This window comes from Prinia subflava, chromosome 14 (assembly GCF_021018805.1).
Source record: "Prinia subflava isolate CZ2003 ecotype Zambia chromosome 14, Cam_Psub_1.2, whole genome shotgun sequence".
NCBI classification, from domain to species: Eukaryota; Metazoa; Chordata; class Aves; order Passeriformes; family Cisticolidae; genus Prinia; species Prinia subflava.
Window position 1 is genome coordinate 20,007,436 of NC_086260.1, and position 16,892 is coordinate 20,024,327.

At 36.1% G+C, this 16,892-nt stretch overlaps 1 protein-coding gene across 1 annotated transcript in view; it reads right to left on the reverse strand.

Annotated features, from left to right (window-relative positions):
* The window catches only part of ERC2 (ELKS/RAB6-interacting/CAST family member 2), a 302,460-nt gene that overhangs the window by 191,953 nt on the left and 93,615 nt on the right, over positions 1–16,892 (reverse strand). The window contains exon 6 of the mRNA XM_063411966.1: positions 11,827–11,994. Within this exon, the coding sequence (XP_063268036.1) occupies positions 11,827–11,994 (168 nt within the window). The remainder of the gene's footprint in view (positions 1–11,826; positions 11,995–16,892) is intronic.

Sequence of the window (16,892 nt, forward strand, 5' to 3'; positions counted from 1 at the left end):
ACATCTCCCCTCCCATTCATCATTGATCCCACATTTTGCTTAGTCTCCTGCTATTGCTGCACCTGTAGAAACCTTTCTTCTTGTCCTTTCTATGTCTCATTATATTCAAGTCCAGATGGGCTTTGTCTTTCTTAACCCTAAACCTGATTCTCAGAGAGGGTCTCCCTATTCCTCCCAGACACTTGTGCTTGCTTCCATCCCCATGTCATTCATTTTCATTTAGCTTCATAATTAGAGAAGTACAAAAGCTGATTTCAATTATACAAAATTTATCATTTATAAAAATGCATGGTAACAAAATATTCTCCTCTATTGTGAACAATTCCTGAAAGCATTCTTTGTACAGGAAAAACATACATCATTTGAGCTTATTCTCTCACTAGGTATGTAACAGCATGCTTCAAAATTTATGGCAGAAGATGGCTCAAAGTACAGTGGAGCCTGCTGCCAGACTGCTGGAACACAGAATCACCCTGGAGGAGAAAAAGGGAACAGGCCACTGGCACCTCAGTGCAGAGAGGCCTGGACTTGGATTTGGCTCAGAAGCCAATACAGCTGCAGGGCTGGGCAGAGCCCAGAGTCACGAACACACACAAGTCTAGGTCAAGTCTGGCAAAGATTTCCTGCCTGACTTAAAATGAGTTTATTTGGTCCAATGGCACTTTTCTAGAAATGGAGGGCAGGTTGACCACACATGTGCCTGTCTATTTGTGGCCTGACACTTGGCAGAATAAACTTCATTATGGTTTTGGTCATGCTTAAGAAAAGTACTGACAATTGTTTCCAGTCTGTTGCAAACATAAACCTACAAGCTGTATTAAATATGTGCTATTGTGTTCACCACAATGTTATAAAATCATGCATAAAATCCTAAAATGGGATAAAATAAAGGCAATTTCTCTTCCCCTCCTTCCCTTCCCCCCAACTTCTGGCAACATTGCAAAATAAACAAGGACCCAATCCAATGCTTCTATTGAAAGGTCAACCAGCACCTGAATCAAGGAAAGATAAAACTGGCCTAAAACAAAAATAAATATATTATTTAGTAAGAGAAAACAAATTTTCTCTTATATCACATAGGCAGAAAGAGTAAACAGCTTAATATGAAATATCTTAGTAATTACCTTTGTCTATTAATGAAGAAAATGAAATTCTTTTCTTTGAAAGAGTGAATGAAATTTACACTTGACTAAAAAATTAAATTAATAATAATAAAAAAGATTACTTTATTGTAACTCAGTGTGTAACTGACTAGGTATTGAGGAGAATTAAGATTTCCATCATTTATTCCCACATATTCTCATCTCAGGAATCTTATTGCTCCTGACCCAAAGCAGAGAAATTTAGCTATAGATATTCAAAGATAGAAAAGAATATGGAACCCTGACACAAAAATACATGTTGTGTTTGAAATTCAGTGTAACAGATAGTCCATTAACAACTGTGCACCATGTTATGTTTTAAACTTCCAAAACATGCAAAAAATCAGTGAATATGGAGCTTGAATATACCTGTGCACACTTTCCTCTACAGTTTCCTGCCTTGCCCAGTAAGGACTCTGCTTATTTTTACATGATTTTGGTATTTATGTAAATTTAAAGGTGAAAGATGAATCTTTCCAGAGGTAATCCATCTTCCATGCAAGCCCCTGATCAAAGAATCACTGCTGTTATACTGGATATGGCACACAGGCATCATGAACACTTCTTGTAGAAAGCAAAGAAAAAAGAATCTTAGCAATTCCTATTGCTAGTGGTAATAAATTGCTACTGACAATTTTCTTATTTCATAATTTCTCCTGAGTTTTAAGGCAACATTTGTGTCCTCCATGCAGAGTATTTCAATAGCAATGTTCCTCCAAATTTACTACTGAAAAACACTAAATATTTTGGAATAGAAAGCCACTTTCTCTGGTCTTGCCACAAAAATGTTTTAATTTCAATCTCAAATAGTACCTATATTTGGAAAACAGGAAAATGGTTTTTATGCAAAAGATTAGAAATATATAGAAATAGTCAGATACAACAGACACTGATTTTTATTTCAATTAAGGATTATAGGAAGACTCTACAGTATTTATAAATACTATAATCTGTACCAGAATCCAAATTAGTGTTGCTCCAACAACATTTGGAAAAATGAGTGATACAGTGTAAAAGTAATTAACTAATGGAAAGGACTTCAAGTATTTTCTTGGAGCTTCAACAGTTTAAGCAGCTGAAAGGGGAAAATAAACATGCGGTGAATGTGAGACCAAACTGGTTTTATTTACACACTCCTCAGTCTTTACCACCCCATACTGATCTTCTGCCTGATCTCAGCACAGGGCAGCTGGAATAAAGTAGTTTTTATAGATAAGAAACAGCTGTTATGCTTGTTTGACCTGAGGAAGAGTTTCAAAAACAAAAGCAGAAGGACTCGAGAACTAAATGAGTTCTCATAAAAGCAGTACTTGCAGAATTGTTTCAGCCTATTTCCAGCCAGCCCTGATAATAGTATCTGACATACACCTTGCTTGTATCAAACTTACTTCCACTGAAAGACAGAAGGAAAAAAGTATTGAGCAAAGGCAATAGTGGTTCACAAGCCCTTTATGAATATCTACAAAATCAACAATTTTTAAAGGAAAATCTTTACTCAGTGGGGGGGTAGGAGGGGGAACCAACACCACACATTACAAAATGTCAGAATTAAGATTTGTCTCTACAAATACAGTCTGACCTCTTATGTTAAAACAGGCCAGATGAACACTACAGTAACAGAAACCAAGCATCCTTATGCATTTTATTCCATCTTCTGATCTACTTCTCAGTCCAACTTTATACAAGTACCAACATTTTCAAAACTCTAAATACTTGACTTGTGAATCCCTGATTTCATCTTGTTAAGTCTTAATTTTACAATACTTAGACACATTTCTAACACAAATTGTAGCAGAACGCCACTGATTCAGACAATGCTTAAGTAGGTCTATACATGAGCACAGATGTTTCTGTCTCAGTGCTCTTATGTAACAGCATCTTCTACAACCCCCTCCACAATTTCATGTTCTTTTTTCACTCATTTCCTGCCAATTTTTTAAAATATCTCATCTTCTCTTTTAGATTTATTCTTAATGCTTGACAAAAACCTTGTCTTGTTTCCTTCTTTTGTAACTTATTTCTTCAAATTTAACAGAAATATTTGTTTGCATTTTTAAATCAATTTTTTTCACTTTTGTAAACTTTCGTTTTTTCTAGCTTACACAGTTTCTTCTGTAAAACTGAAATATTCCCAGTTATTGAGAACAAGAACTTCAAAAACAGAGACAGATCTATGACAAAGAGTTTACAGGGGAAATTCATCAGGATGCATTTGCAGCCTTTAACCAACTACAGCTGGTAGGATAAGTATGATTATAAAAGAGCAAGAAAACCCCCAAGTGTGGTGTCTGTAATGACATCAACAAACTTTGGTATTGTCATCACTTTTTACATTGGTTCTCTCTCAAAACTGCAGAAATTAATGTTGAAAATCACAGGAGTAACTTAACCTTCTGTGTGACAAAGAGAGCACATTCAAGGGAGAAACACAGAGGAAGCAACCCTCTGAAGAAGCTTTTCTTCTTCATATTTCATAGAGCAGATAATAACTAAAGGCAGTTAGATTCAAGTTATTCAATGTCCTTAATGCTACTATTTCTTTTAAAAACATTACTGTATTATGAATTTTATTGCATAGAAATAATTTAATGTTTAACAAGGAGAAACTATGTGTTCCTATAGAAAAGGCAAAAATGAAGTATTTGTTTGAAGAGCTAAGTTATAATGCCATATTTTTTTAAAAAATCACAGGAAATAAACAAAAAATCAAACAAATGGAGAACTGTGGCAGTCATCTAACTGAAAAATTTACTAACACCATTAACCACTCATATGATTAAAGATATAAAAAGAACATTTTTCAAAGGAGGCAGATGATTTCATATCTTTGTTACAAGCAATTTTTCTTAGTCAAGTCCAGCCTATGTTAATTATTGCCCTGCATTTAAGAGCATTTTGTGTTTTAATTGAATTCAATTCAGAGCGATCTCAATAACAACCTATCTTTAAAAATTTTTGCTCCAAGGACATTATTATCCTTTTTAGTTAGGTGCTATCATGCACAGTAGTTGTTTAGCCCAGCTCCTTTTTAAGTATTTAAGTCAGGCCACTGTTTTCATGGCTTTGTGTGCACAACTGCAATTCCTCCCTGCAACAACCTGAAACCAAAATGATTGTTGCCACATGTCTGTGCCAGCCTCAAGGACTTTCATTTACTAAAGCCTTAAGGCTATACAACTTAACTGCCATGACTTCCCATGGTAGAGCTGAGAAGTACCAAATCTACTTCAGAAAGACAGCTTTTGCCACACTGCTGTTATCCTTTGCTTGTCTAAAGGAACTGGCACTTTTCTGTCTGGGTTTTTATTTCATCCAACTCGTGAAATGAAAAGGCAGCTTTGGCTTTAACAGAAAACAAAAATGGAAGCCACAAAACTGGAATTCCATTAAGTTTATCACATCAGCTAGTTGAAAACATACCAAATAATGACAGAATTAAACAATTCAGGAGAAAATGCAACTGCTGTTTCTTTTGCAGGGGATAATTTGTAAATACTTTTACCTATAACACTGACAAATCTTTAAAAAATTTTCACAGACTGCATTACTTGATTTTAATTATAGAAAGAACTAAAAAAAATGTAAAATATTATGTAATTATATCATGCTATCACTTGGGACATGAAGTGTATAAGTTCTGTTTGCCTGAGCTGATCTTATCTGAACACTTAGCAGGTTACCTCCAAAACCACTAATCTTTCAGAGGCTCAGATCCTTATACTTCCATTGTCCACTGTGCTACCAAGAAATAGAAAATTCTTTCTTTCTGAAAGATAAATAAGGGGAAAAGGAAGAAAACAAACAACCCACCTCACATAGCCATAAAGGAAAATATTATTCAGAATCCTACCAAGAAAATAATCAAAAAGCCATATGAGGTCTACTGTATAAGTATCTCTAAATATTTCTGGATGACCACAGCTGCAGAAGCTTTTTCATTCAAAATGGACTATACTCCTATTTTAAACTCTTTTTCTGTTGTAAGCATGTAATTCTTTTTTCCCCAGCAGAGACAGAGGAAGACTGAGAATCTATCTTTGCACCTCCTGCAGTTTGAGTGTTTAGTTTAAGGGCAATTGTGAATTAAGAATTGTTACCCGTGTTAGGAAGAGGACATCCTGAAAAAGGAAATCACAAATTTAAAAAGTGGCTCCAGCCTTTTCTCCCCAGTTGCTTCTTAAGCAGAAAACCCCAAAATATGCAAAACTACTCCAATAACTTCTCCATGCACTTCATCACTATAGCAGTACATGCAAAACATCATGATTTGTTTCAGACTGGTTATTGTTACAGCTACTGGTTATTCTGCTAATTACAATATTTTTGTGTTCCCCTTGGGTTTGCATCTACCTGGTGAGATTGCAATGCTGTTTTGAAGTGTATTTTTCTTTGCATACACTGGGATCATAACTAGGCCCCTTTAGATCACAATTTAAGCAGTAGTTAGGGTATACAAAGAATCATTTCTGAAGTAATCCTATCAAAGTTCCTCTTCAAACATCTCCAGTTAGAGCAAAGCATTTAAATTAGTAGCTAACAGTATTAATATTTCTCTAATCATTTCCATTCACTAGTGACTTATCGGAGTAAATTTTGCTTGGTTATAAAAGCCCATTAAAGCTGTCTAACTGAATATTGTTTTTAACGGCAACAAGGTAATTTTCTATAAAACTAAGAACTGGGTGGTGGGCAGGAGGGAACTACACTTTAATTTTCATTTTAATTCAATAAAATAGATGAAAATGAGAAGTGTTTTGACAGCAAGATAAATCTAACATTCATCAAACTATTTGTCTCAACTTGCATAAAGTCTTTACACACCAAATATACAGCCCATTTTTTCTACTTTCCCATTTTCTTTTTGTTTTCCTGCCTCTGGGCACTACTTTCTACAGGCCCTGCAAATGGGATTCTCTACTCTTTCAGTCACTTTGCTCACAGGAAATTCTGTTTCAATTTCTTTGAAATGAAGATAATAGCGTCCCCATGAGAAAGAAAAAATATTCAACACAATAATTAAGAATTAATTGAGTCGAGGGGGGTGGGGTTGTGTGTAATACCTATCAGGTATTTGAGAGAGCTTAATTTGTAATACCATAAAGTCACTGGAATGGTAGTGGAGGTCACAAGTGCAACCTCCTGCTCAAAGCACAGAAGCCCCTAAAATCAGACCAGGCCATTTGATGTGGCTCTGAACAGCCTTGAAATCAGAATCCAATAAGAGGACAGACACCAAAAGAAAAAAGAACAAATGAAAACCCTTCCACCTTTGCTTCACAGTTTACTTCTGTTTAGACATCGCATTTTGCTAACTTGCGTGTTCTTTCAGCTTAACTCTGACTCCACTGCTCTGCCACTACACTTCTCTCTCCTGTTCTGAACAGTCATAGGGCCTACAAAACGTGAATGCTGCACAGAAACTGAAATGTCAGGCACATTCCACCTGAGACCAAGCTGCACTTGAAATATGGGATCCTCTATCAAGACAGCAGTGGGCAGCTGCAGTGACAGAGAGCAAATGGTAGCCGGGTGTCCAGAGGAGTCTTTGTGCCATGGGTGATCCTCCCCTCGCACGCACAGCACATCCACCAGAACAATGCCCTGGCAGCACAGCAAAGAGACCACACTGAAAGATCTGGCCCAGCCTGATTTGAAACAAGAAAAATCACAAAACATTAGAAAAACACTATTTCAAAGTAAAACTCTAACTTAGAAAAATAAAAATGTGAGAGTGAAAAAAACGTAGTTATACCATTATTGTTGTAAAATTAAAAGCAGATTTACATTTCAAGAAATATCAAATATCAACATTGTAATAGAAAGAAAAATAAAACTTTTTTAGTCTTGTTCCAAGTATTTTGTGCTGTCTGCTTTTATTTGCTCTTTATGCAAACTAAGAACTGCCAAGAAGTCAATCATTTCACAACCCTCCTCTATAAACAGATTTGTTTAAACAAAAAAGCAGATTGCAATAAATAACTACTATAATCACCGTCCCTCTTCATTTTTATTAGGCTTTCCATATTAATATGTGTATGCTGAACACATCAGTGTTCAGTTACAGTACAGACTTTACCTATTTTTCTAATCCATTTTCTCCATTGACAGGACTGTGCTCACTATTTACAAAACTTCTTTGTAGACATTTACTTATTTCACAGTTCATTAAGCTTCAAACAGCACACCTGCCAGTTTCCAGGTGTGTTATCTAAAGCAATGATACACTAAGTGCTAAAGTATGTTTATGTCAGAAATGCTTACGAAACAAATGTTTTTCTCCACTGAGCTACCCAGCTGAGTTGAATTTATTTGCATCAATTTATAGTAAGTTTGTTTCCTGATGGTAAGTGCAGTTGTTAAGTGCCAGTCACTGCAAATATGCACAAAAAAGAATCAAACTTTACTGTCTACCACTTTTTAAAGTATACAAATGGTAGTGTTTAATCTTTTTAAATAATTGAAAAGGATCATTGACTCTAACTTCTTTCCTTCTGCAGTGACACTACAAGGCTTCATTTAAAAATTAACATATTTAACAGGTTTTCACACAGCGGGGAAAACCTCATCAAGTGTTGTATTCTTCCTTTTAACAATTCTCTATGGAGCACAGTGACGTTTTCAGTCTTCTGTAGCTGGTCTAGCCTTACATTGGCTCATTTTTATCTGACCCTACGGTTTTCACATCATTAATAAAGAGATAATCAAAACAAAGGGTATATACATTAGGGTATGAAGTTTGCATAGTTTGGCACTATTATCATATATAACCTTAAAAATGGAACAAAATGAAATGTGCATAGCAGAGGTGGTGAACCTTCTAAGGACTGCTTCCAAACATTTTTCCTACTGGCAGTAAACCATTTTCAGACCTCCCAACTCTGGCCACCGTGATAGTTACTGCTGTACAGGGTTTATTTCTTTTTGTTTCAGCTGTCAAAAAATACTTCAAGGGATAGCTTTTTAAGTCAACTAAACATATTTAAATCAAAACAAAACCCTGGCATCACTGGAACAACAGACACACCATGCAAAAGAAAATTGTGTTTAGATTCTAGGCTTGCTACTAATGGTTTTAACTTTTCTCACATTATGTCACAAAGTGCCATTGCACCTGAAACCTGATCTAAAAAATTCATCAAAAACTCATCAAAAAAATTTAAGTGCCCTCTTATTTCTGATGATCTGGGTAACATATGTAAACCAACTACATCTGCCTCAGTAGTAGTCAGTATTCTTCAGGATGAAGATCATCATAACTCTGCTTACACTTAATTTCTTACTGTTGACACCAACTGTGTAAGATAAAGGCCAAACTTAAACTACACTTTTAAAGCAGTAATATTTTCTGAGCTAATTTTGCTATGACACCAAACGTGTGAAAAAATTCCAAACGTGAAATTATACCCCAAAAAAATCCATTCTACTGAGTAACAAACACTGGCAGAATCTGCCAACAAACAGTGAAACCAATGAACTTCAGGGATACATGAACTACATAAAAACCTGTCATTAATACCAACACATTATTTCCAAGCCTCATGCCCTATCAGACCTGGCTTCTGAGAACCATGTAGGTAAGTGGAGGGCTGGCTATCAAGTGGAATCAGGACACTCCAGCAGAACAAGTACTACATCCCCAGGGTTAATTCTGCATCCAGTCCTGTCCCATGTCTTCATTAATGATCTGGATGATGGCGTATGGTGCAGCGTTAGCAAGCGTGCTGGTGAAAAAAATGTGGAAAGGGCAGCTGATACACCAGAGGGTCGTGCTGCTGTTCAGAGTGATTTTGACAAGCTGGAGAAATGTGCTGACATGAACCTCACTGAGTTCAGGGAAAGGAAATGTAAAGTCCTGAACCAGCAGAGGAACCATGCCAAGTACCTGCATGTCCTGGAGTTCACTCAGCTGAAAAGAAGCTTTGTAGAAAAGGACCTCAGCGTCCTGGTGGTCATGATGGTGAACAACAGCAATGTGGCCCTGCAGAGACACACTGACAGCATCCTGGGCTCATTAGGCAGGCTGCTTAGAAGGTTTAGGGAGGTGATCCTTCTCCTCTATCAGTCACTGCTCAGGTCACACCTGAGATATCGTGTCCAGTTCTGGGCATACTGGAGACAGCCCAGCGAAAGGCCATAAAGAAACTAAAGCATTAAATTAAATAAGGCCTTTATTAAAGCATTGGAGCACCTTTCATATGACAAAAGCCTGGGAGAGCTGAACTGTTTAGCCTAGAAAAGTGAATGGGGCATCTTACCATTGTGTATAAACATCTGAAGGAAGGCTGTAAAGATGGAGCCCAGTGAGAGGACAAGATGCAATGGGCACAAAGTGAAACACAGGGGGGTCCCTCTGGACATTGGGAATACTCACACTGACCCGTGTGACCCAAAGATATTGTAGAGTCTCATGCCTTGAGATATTCAAGAGACATCTGGATATGGTCCTGGACAGCTGGCTCTAGGTGGCCCTGCTCAAGCAGGAGAATTGGATAAGACGAGCTCCAGAGCTCCCTTCCAACTCAACCATTAATGATATTGTGAATAACATCCCATTGCATCATACACAGCTGCTTCAGCAAAACCTGAAGATAACCTGCAGAGTGCCATTAAGATAAATAATAATCAAAGGCTACTTATGAAATAACTGAGGGCCTGTGGAGGGTTTCTTTTATTACAGGATTTACTATGCTAATTTAATTACAACAAGGTGATTACAAAGTAATCCTATTTAGGCAGGAAGTTGACACTGCAACTCTGAATACCTTACTCAGCACAGGATTAGAACTGCCTTTTGATGGTTACTTTCACCTCCAGAAAGAAGCACTTCAAGGCAAGTCATGAACGTGTTTTAGGACACAAAATGGCACAAAAACTATTCTACAAATAGACAATGTAGACACAGAGAAAGAAAGGAGTGTGGCTTAATGCAGGCCAAAATGTTGTTAGCTTTCCTCATCTGGGAATGACCAACAATAGCTTGTACAGCACAAAATTCCTTCCCTAATGACTTCCACCTGCTGGAGAACTGCCATTTGCCCTGCATCTCCCTGCAGCTGCTTTCCCATCTGCTGCTGGAAGCCATTGCCCTCCCTTTAGATAAGACCTGAGGCCTGGAGATAGATGATACTATTCCTCTAAGCAACCAAAATCTTTTCCCAATTCCCAGAGAACCAGACCTGCTGTGTCTAGAAGCACTGCTGGATTGCTACCACAGCACAGTCTAGGCCTGATCATGTAAAAGTTCAAGCCCAACAGCCTTGTGCAGAAACCGAGAAGAGGAATTAGATACCTGTCAGAAGCCAATTGTTTCTCCACCAGGACTGCAAAAGCCCAGCAGCCCTTCATCAAGAACTTTGTAAATCAGATCTTTGTACCACTGCCCATCAGCCAGCCATAAGACTGTAACACACTGAATACAAACCAGTCTGATAAGGGATTAGCAAGTCAAATCAACGGAGAACCAATGGAATTCATCACCATCCTCAGCAGTTAGACAGGTCATGCAAGCCTTGCAAAACATTTGCAGAGCCCAGGATTAAAAACACAGTCTTTCCTACTCAAATGCTAGATACAGATCACTGGAATTGCTACAGTTATTATTATCACCAACATTTCTTTTTATCCTTGTTCTGTTTTGATTATTTTGTATTATACACATATGCTGGTAGGCCCATTATACACAAGCTGGAAATTCCAAATTTTGTCTTTTCAACACACAGAGCACAAGACATACTGCAAAAAGGGATAATCAGAATCTTAGAAATATTTATTTCCTGCCTCCACAAGAAGGATGAGTTTAAGCCATTTTCTTTCCTAGAGTTTTGCTAGCCAGACATTTGAAACATTCTATAAGATTCCTGTATACCTTAAATAATATACTTCTCTGAAAAGAAACTATTTGCACTGTATGACTAAATTCCACAGGTATTTCTTTCCTGAAAGAAGCAAACGCATTAAAAATAAAAACTAGAAGTTTTAATACCAATAAATCTAATCAGTATTGTGTGCTCCAAGCCTATGAAGTTTTTTAAACACCAGGAAAACAGTTAATGGCCATATTAAACACTGGATTTACACATCCCCTTATATGTGACAACCATCTCAAATGGGTATTCCATTACTCACATTTTTATGGTCTGATTTTGTAGATACATAAATAATTAATACACTGGTCTGTTTTAAAGAATGAAATTATTCATATTTTAAAATAAATGTTGCCTGCACTTGAAAAAAATAACCAGAGATTAATAATATGCACTTTTCAACAGATCCCTTAAAAATACTTCAGTAGCTTCACCCTTCAGAACAGAAATACACAGAAGAAAAGAAGCATCAAGCAGAGCAACCAAAAGAGCAACCCAGTCACCTAATAGAGGAGGAAACAGGTCATGATATCACAACAATCAAGTCATTAAGGTTCACCTCCCTCCATTGAAGCCAATGAGAATTAGACACAAACATTTTCTTAAAAGACACTCATAACTGCTTCTAAAAAAATCTTAGAATGAGAGCTGGTGTACTACCAAAATTACACATACACCAAATACACTGGCATTTAAATTGTTTTAAATTATTCTTTAACAACTTTCCTGCCACACAAACTTGAATCCAACACTTCAAAACCTTGATATTGGCCACGAACTCAATATTTCTATTGCATTTCATTGATTAGGAGATAGAATACCTCTGTCTGAAGTATGGCAGCTCTCTGTTCTTTGGCAGTAAGGGACTCTTTAAGCACTTCAATGTGTTGCTTGCAATCTGAATTCTGATTGCTAAGGGTTTCAAGCTTCGTTTGTAAGGCAAGAAGTTCTGATTCTTTCTTTGAGAGTTCTTGTTTCAGTTGATCAATCTGCAGTGGAGGGGAAAAAAGTTAGGTCATTAATTTTGTCTCCAACTCGTAGCATGACTGGAAATCTAAAAGGTGTAAATGACCATGATATGACAAATCAGACACCTGTGAATTCTGGAAGAGAACTAAGGTTCAGACTTTTTACACTCACACCTTCAATTTCTTGCACTTTAATGCACTCTGTCTTAAGAATAAATGCCCTATTGTTGCAGAAGTTAAAAGGAAACTCCTAAAGATTATATGTGATGATTTGGCCTATAAATTCACCACGGATCTCACTTAACTTCAAAGACATGTCTCCCATGTAAGGCAAGTCTGGCAGGACAGCAACAATGTGTAGGAAAAAAAGTGTTCACAAAAGTATAAATTCAAGTCTTTCCACCAGCATGATTCCCATGACTTATCATTGGCCAGAGTGAGTCAGAAATTTTTTAGGAGTCTGATAAAGAAAAACCTGGTATCTTACAAAGGAGAGGAAAACAGAAAAGTGAACTTCTAACCTTAGTCCTCTTCTTGCAAGTTTGTTGCTGCTCACCTATTTTTCTCCCTGGCAGTCGACATGGAATTCTCAGGTAGTAGAAAAGCCAAGCCAAGAAAACTAACTTAAGAGAAGTCTGGGGAAAACATTATAAAAAATTCCACACAATAAAAGGGCTGAGAGATTATAAAAGCTTATCCCAGAGGAAGCAGCAGAAACACAATACTAGGACAGAGCTTCTGAATTTAAGTGAATTTAAGGTTCATCAGTAAATGTCATGGAATTGTGATTACTCTCCTCTTTCCACAATGATAAATGGGAAGAATAGCCACAGAACACAAAATTGTAGTGGATTTAGAATATATAAGTCAGTGGAAAGCACTGGACTATATACAGAATGATTGGTATAGGTGAAAGGTGAGTTAGGTGGCATATAACTACTCCTAAATTCTTGTGGTATAACACTGGTCACCAGATGAATCCAGATACATCACCTCATGAGAATTATTTGAAATAGAATGCCTCACTGCACCTGCATAACTCAGAGAAATCACTTCCTTTATATGAAGAGCTCTTTTCCATGTCCCAACAGACAATTGGGATGCAAGAAATCTAGAAGTGGTGGATGGAAGATGATTCAAAAATCCCCAAGAAAAAAAAAAAAAGAATATGCATGGGTTGATCCTACTCAACCACATTCCAAAGATCCACATACTAAAACATTTCACAAATTCAGTGTTGTACGGTACTGGAAATATTTGCTGCTGATCAAATGCTTCTGTTTTGTTTTACATTGCAAGTGGATATTTAAAAATTAAATTTAAAAACAAAGATTCTTCCAACTGCAGTCCATATACATGTCTTAATATATTTATTCCTTATTTCTTTTTATAAATCCCAGTATGTTTGCATCATTGCTTAAGGTCCTCACCCATGAACTACTGTATATATCAAGAATCTACCCTAGCATTAAAAAAATCACCTTTAAAGTCTGAAAATATCAAAATAATAAGAGAAACATACTAAAACCAGACATGAGGAAAGAATGCAATTAAAAGCTGTTAGAGAAAGCTTTCTCTGGAAAGCAAACCACGTTCCTCTATCCCTTGCCAGAGCATGTGAGCAAGGATGGCAACCAAGAGAAAATAGATAGGAAATGAAAAATGGGAAAACCTGTCTATAAGATACAAAGACAAAATGTAGATCTACAGCCAATCTGAATTACATCACAGGCTTTATATGAGATGCACATGAACATCACAGATGCTTAATCTCTTCTAGAAACTCTTCCCCCTTCTCTCCATGACACAATCCACTCCCTGAGAAATAATAGAAAAAATTTCTAAAAGACTTTGCTTTCATTGCAGGTGTGTTCTTTGTGTTTTAGAAACAGAATCTGTTTAGTGTAAAGTTCTGGCTACAAGATCTACAGATCGTCAGGAGTTTAAAAATGTGTTACAGCTCTCAAATGAAAAAAAAAAAAAAAAGAGTTAAAACACAAACCAAACACACAATGATTGTTCAATAAATACATTCATGTCTTTTTAAAATAAAGTAAGATCATGAAGAAGTACTAAAATTTCCATTTTAGAAATTGCCACAAAAATAAAGAGGTGTCATAAAAAACTATAAAACTTATATCAAGAAATTTTAGACATGGGAGTATTCACTTTTTTAAACTTCTCCAGTATCTCAGTGTGTTAAAAAACTAATTAGACAGGACATGAAATAGATTGCTGCCTCTACCAGATATGCAAACTTTTTTGCTGTATTTAAAGTGATGTGGAAGACCAACTGTCATGGTTCACTGAAACCTCAAGGTCTCATATAATACAACTAAAACATTTCTATACTTTATAATGACTAAAATGAAGATAATCTACAAGTCTGGATATAAATGCTGTAGCATCAGAAAACTCCAAGTTTGTCCTCTGACTCTGACCTTCCCACTATCTCACATATTTCATGCATGTAATTTGCCTTCACTGCTTTTTCAACATTGCCCAATATGATCTTGCTCCACCTCTTTTCCTGAAACCCCAATTCCTTTTTCTTCCTTCTCAATTTATGATTCTGTCACCTCCCATAATTTGAGTTCTTTAGAATACATTAATTTTCCATTTCCAGAAAACTGTTATGGGTGTTCTGTTATTTTTACACACCAAATTCTTATGTGACATTATGCAGAGTAACAAGAAAGCAAAGGGGGAAAAAATCAGAGCTTTTCCTCTGAATATTTTATATTCAAGTTAATGGGCTAAATCTTTAACTAAATAATTCCATTAAATGAAACTATGCTGATTAATGTATATCATAGGATTTGGTCTGATGCAACAAATGACATCTGCTTTTTAAAATTAAGGATTTAAGAAAAGGAAAAAGAGTAGCAATGCAAACAGTGTCCATGCATACAGTAGATCCTACAAGTCTATCAGTAGATTCTATAGGTTATGTTGGTGAGGATGCGATTTTAAACTCATTGTTAAATTTCCAGGCCTACCCATGCCAAAAAAAAAAAAAAAAAAAAAAAAAAAAAAAAAAAAAAACCACAACCACCACCACCCACCAAAAACTGTAGTTCTTTCCCTGTTTTTTTTGCCTACAGGATCTTCTAGAACTTGCACGCTTCCTTCATTCAGTATGGAAAGTTCTTACATGGAAACATTAATCACAGATCACCCTACTACTGCTTTATCAATACTTAAAACTCATCTTACTTGTAATTTGCTGAAATTGTACTAATCTACCACTAGATTTTCCTACCCACTCCAGTGGATAGCATGAGAGTTCTAAAACTCAAAGCACTATTTAAATGCCAACTGCAAACTCACACCTGAAAAAAATGCATCTGTGTTCATTTATATATGTGGCTGACAGCCAAGGATGAACCCTAGTAAGGGAAGGAAGTCTTCCTAAGCAGAAATTATTATTAAAAGTACATATCATCCTATATATTTTATTCATATTCTCAATTAAGATATTTGCAGATCTCTTGGTCATATAAACTTTAAGACCTATTTTGACAATTTCTGTATTATATGAGTAATGTCAAGTTTTCTCCATTCAAAAACTGAGCAAGGAGAGGTCTTATCAAGCTGATGCCTAGAAAGGTTACCTGGAACAGAGGCTGGACAGAGTTAAAGGAATAAAGTAGGCATTTATTTAAAGGTCTTTAAAGGATACACCTTGGGCAGTACAAGAGCCTGGCTGCGGCTCTACCCAAGACGGACCACTGGTCCCGAGTTTTCACATCTTTTAAGTTGTGGTCTATTTACATATTAGGGTTAACTGTTCAATTACAGCTTCATGTTATGAAGTCCCATCCTCCCAGATTGCTCTCCTCAATTCACTGTTGTTTATATATCTTGGCCTGAAGCTGCAATGTTGTCCTGGGTTCTCAGGCTGGAAGAAGATTGTTTTGTCTAACTAAACTGTGAAGAGAACTTGCTAACACTTTATATGAAGTTTAGAGTCACACAGTATAGAATCTGGAAAATATGAAAGCTAAAACTCAAGGTATTAATGTGGGCAAGAGAAAGAAACCTGAGCAAGTTTTCTTTCTCATTTTTACAAATTTTATTTAACTGCAAGCCACAAATAAAGCATCTATGTTTGGAAGGAGTGAATATAACCAAGAAATAGTTAAGAAAAGAAACACTTCTAAACACTCTCTGTCACTCATGTAAATAAATGATGTTCAGTATCTGCCTTCTTTTAACACCTTCCCATTTATTAAAATCACAAACAGATTGAAAACAAGTTATACTTCAAGAATAAATAAAAAGTATTAAGAGTTTCAAGCATCTCAGAAGAGTTTTGTACTGTTCTTTGCCATCAATCCTGTTTATCCAGATTTATCAATAACCTCAGATTCAAAAGATGAGGTACAGCAAGATCTGTTTACTGGCAGCTCCATAAATACTTTTCCACTTTGAAAAGTTCTTAGATGAGTGATAAAAATAACATCTTCTGCTGCAAATCTTAATTTTAAGTGGAAGAAAAAGACTAGTGAAAGAAAACGGACAAAGCTTCGTCAGAACATGGCATTTTTCAAAGATGAGAAGGCTGTGACAAAACAAGGCATATTTAATACTCTTCTCATTCATCTGCTCTCCATGCTACAGAAATATACTGAAGCTTTTCCTCACAAAAACATCAGGAGACTGTCAAAGGTCTAAATAAGGTTTGTACCTTATTTTTATATCAACAGGCTTGCTTATATGCATTGGGAGTTTTGCTATAAGTCACTAAAACTGAATTGCTTTGAAATCAATGACGGTTAGGTTAGCAAAATAATTTTCCTGATGATAATACTACTTAGAAGGTTTAGTTATTTTTCAGTACCTTAAGAGCTACGTTTTTTCAACAGAATAAATATGTTCTTTGATTATTATTTTTTCTTAATAAATCTGGATTAATT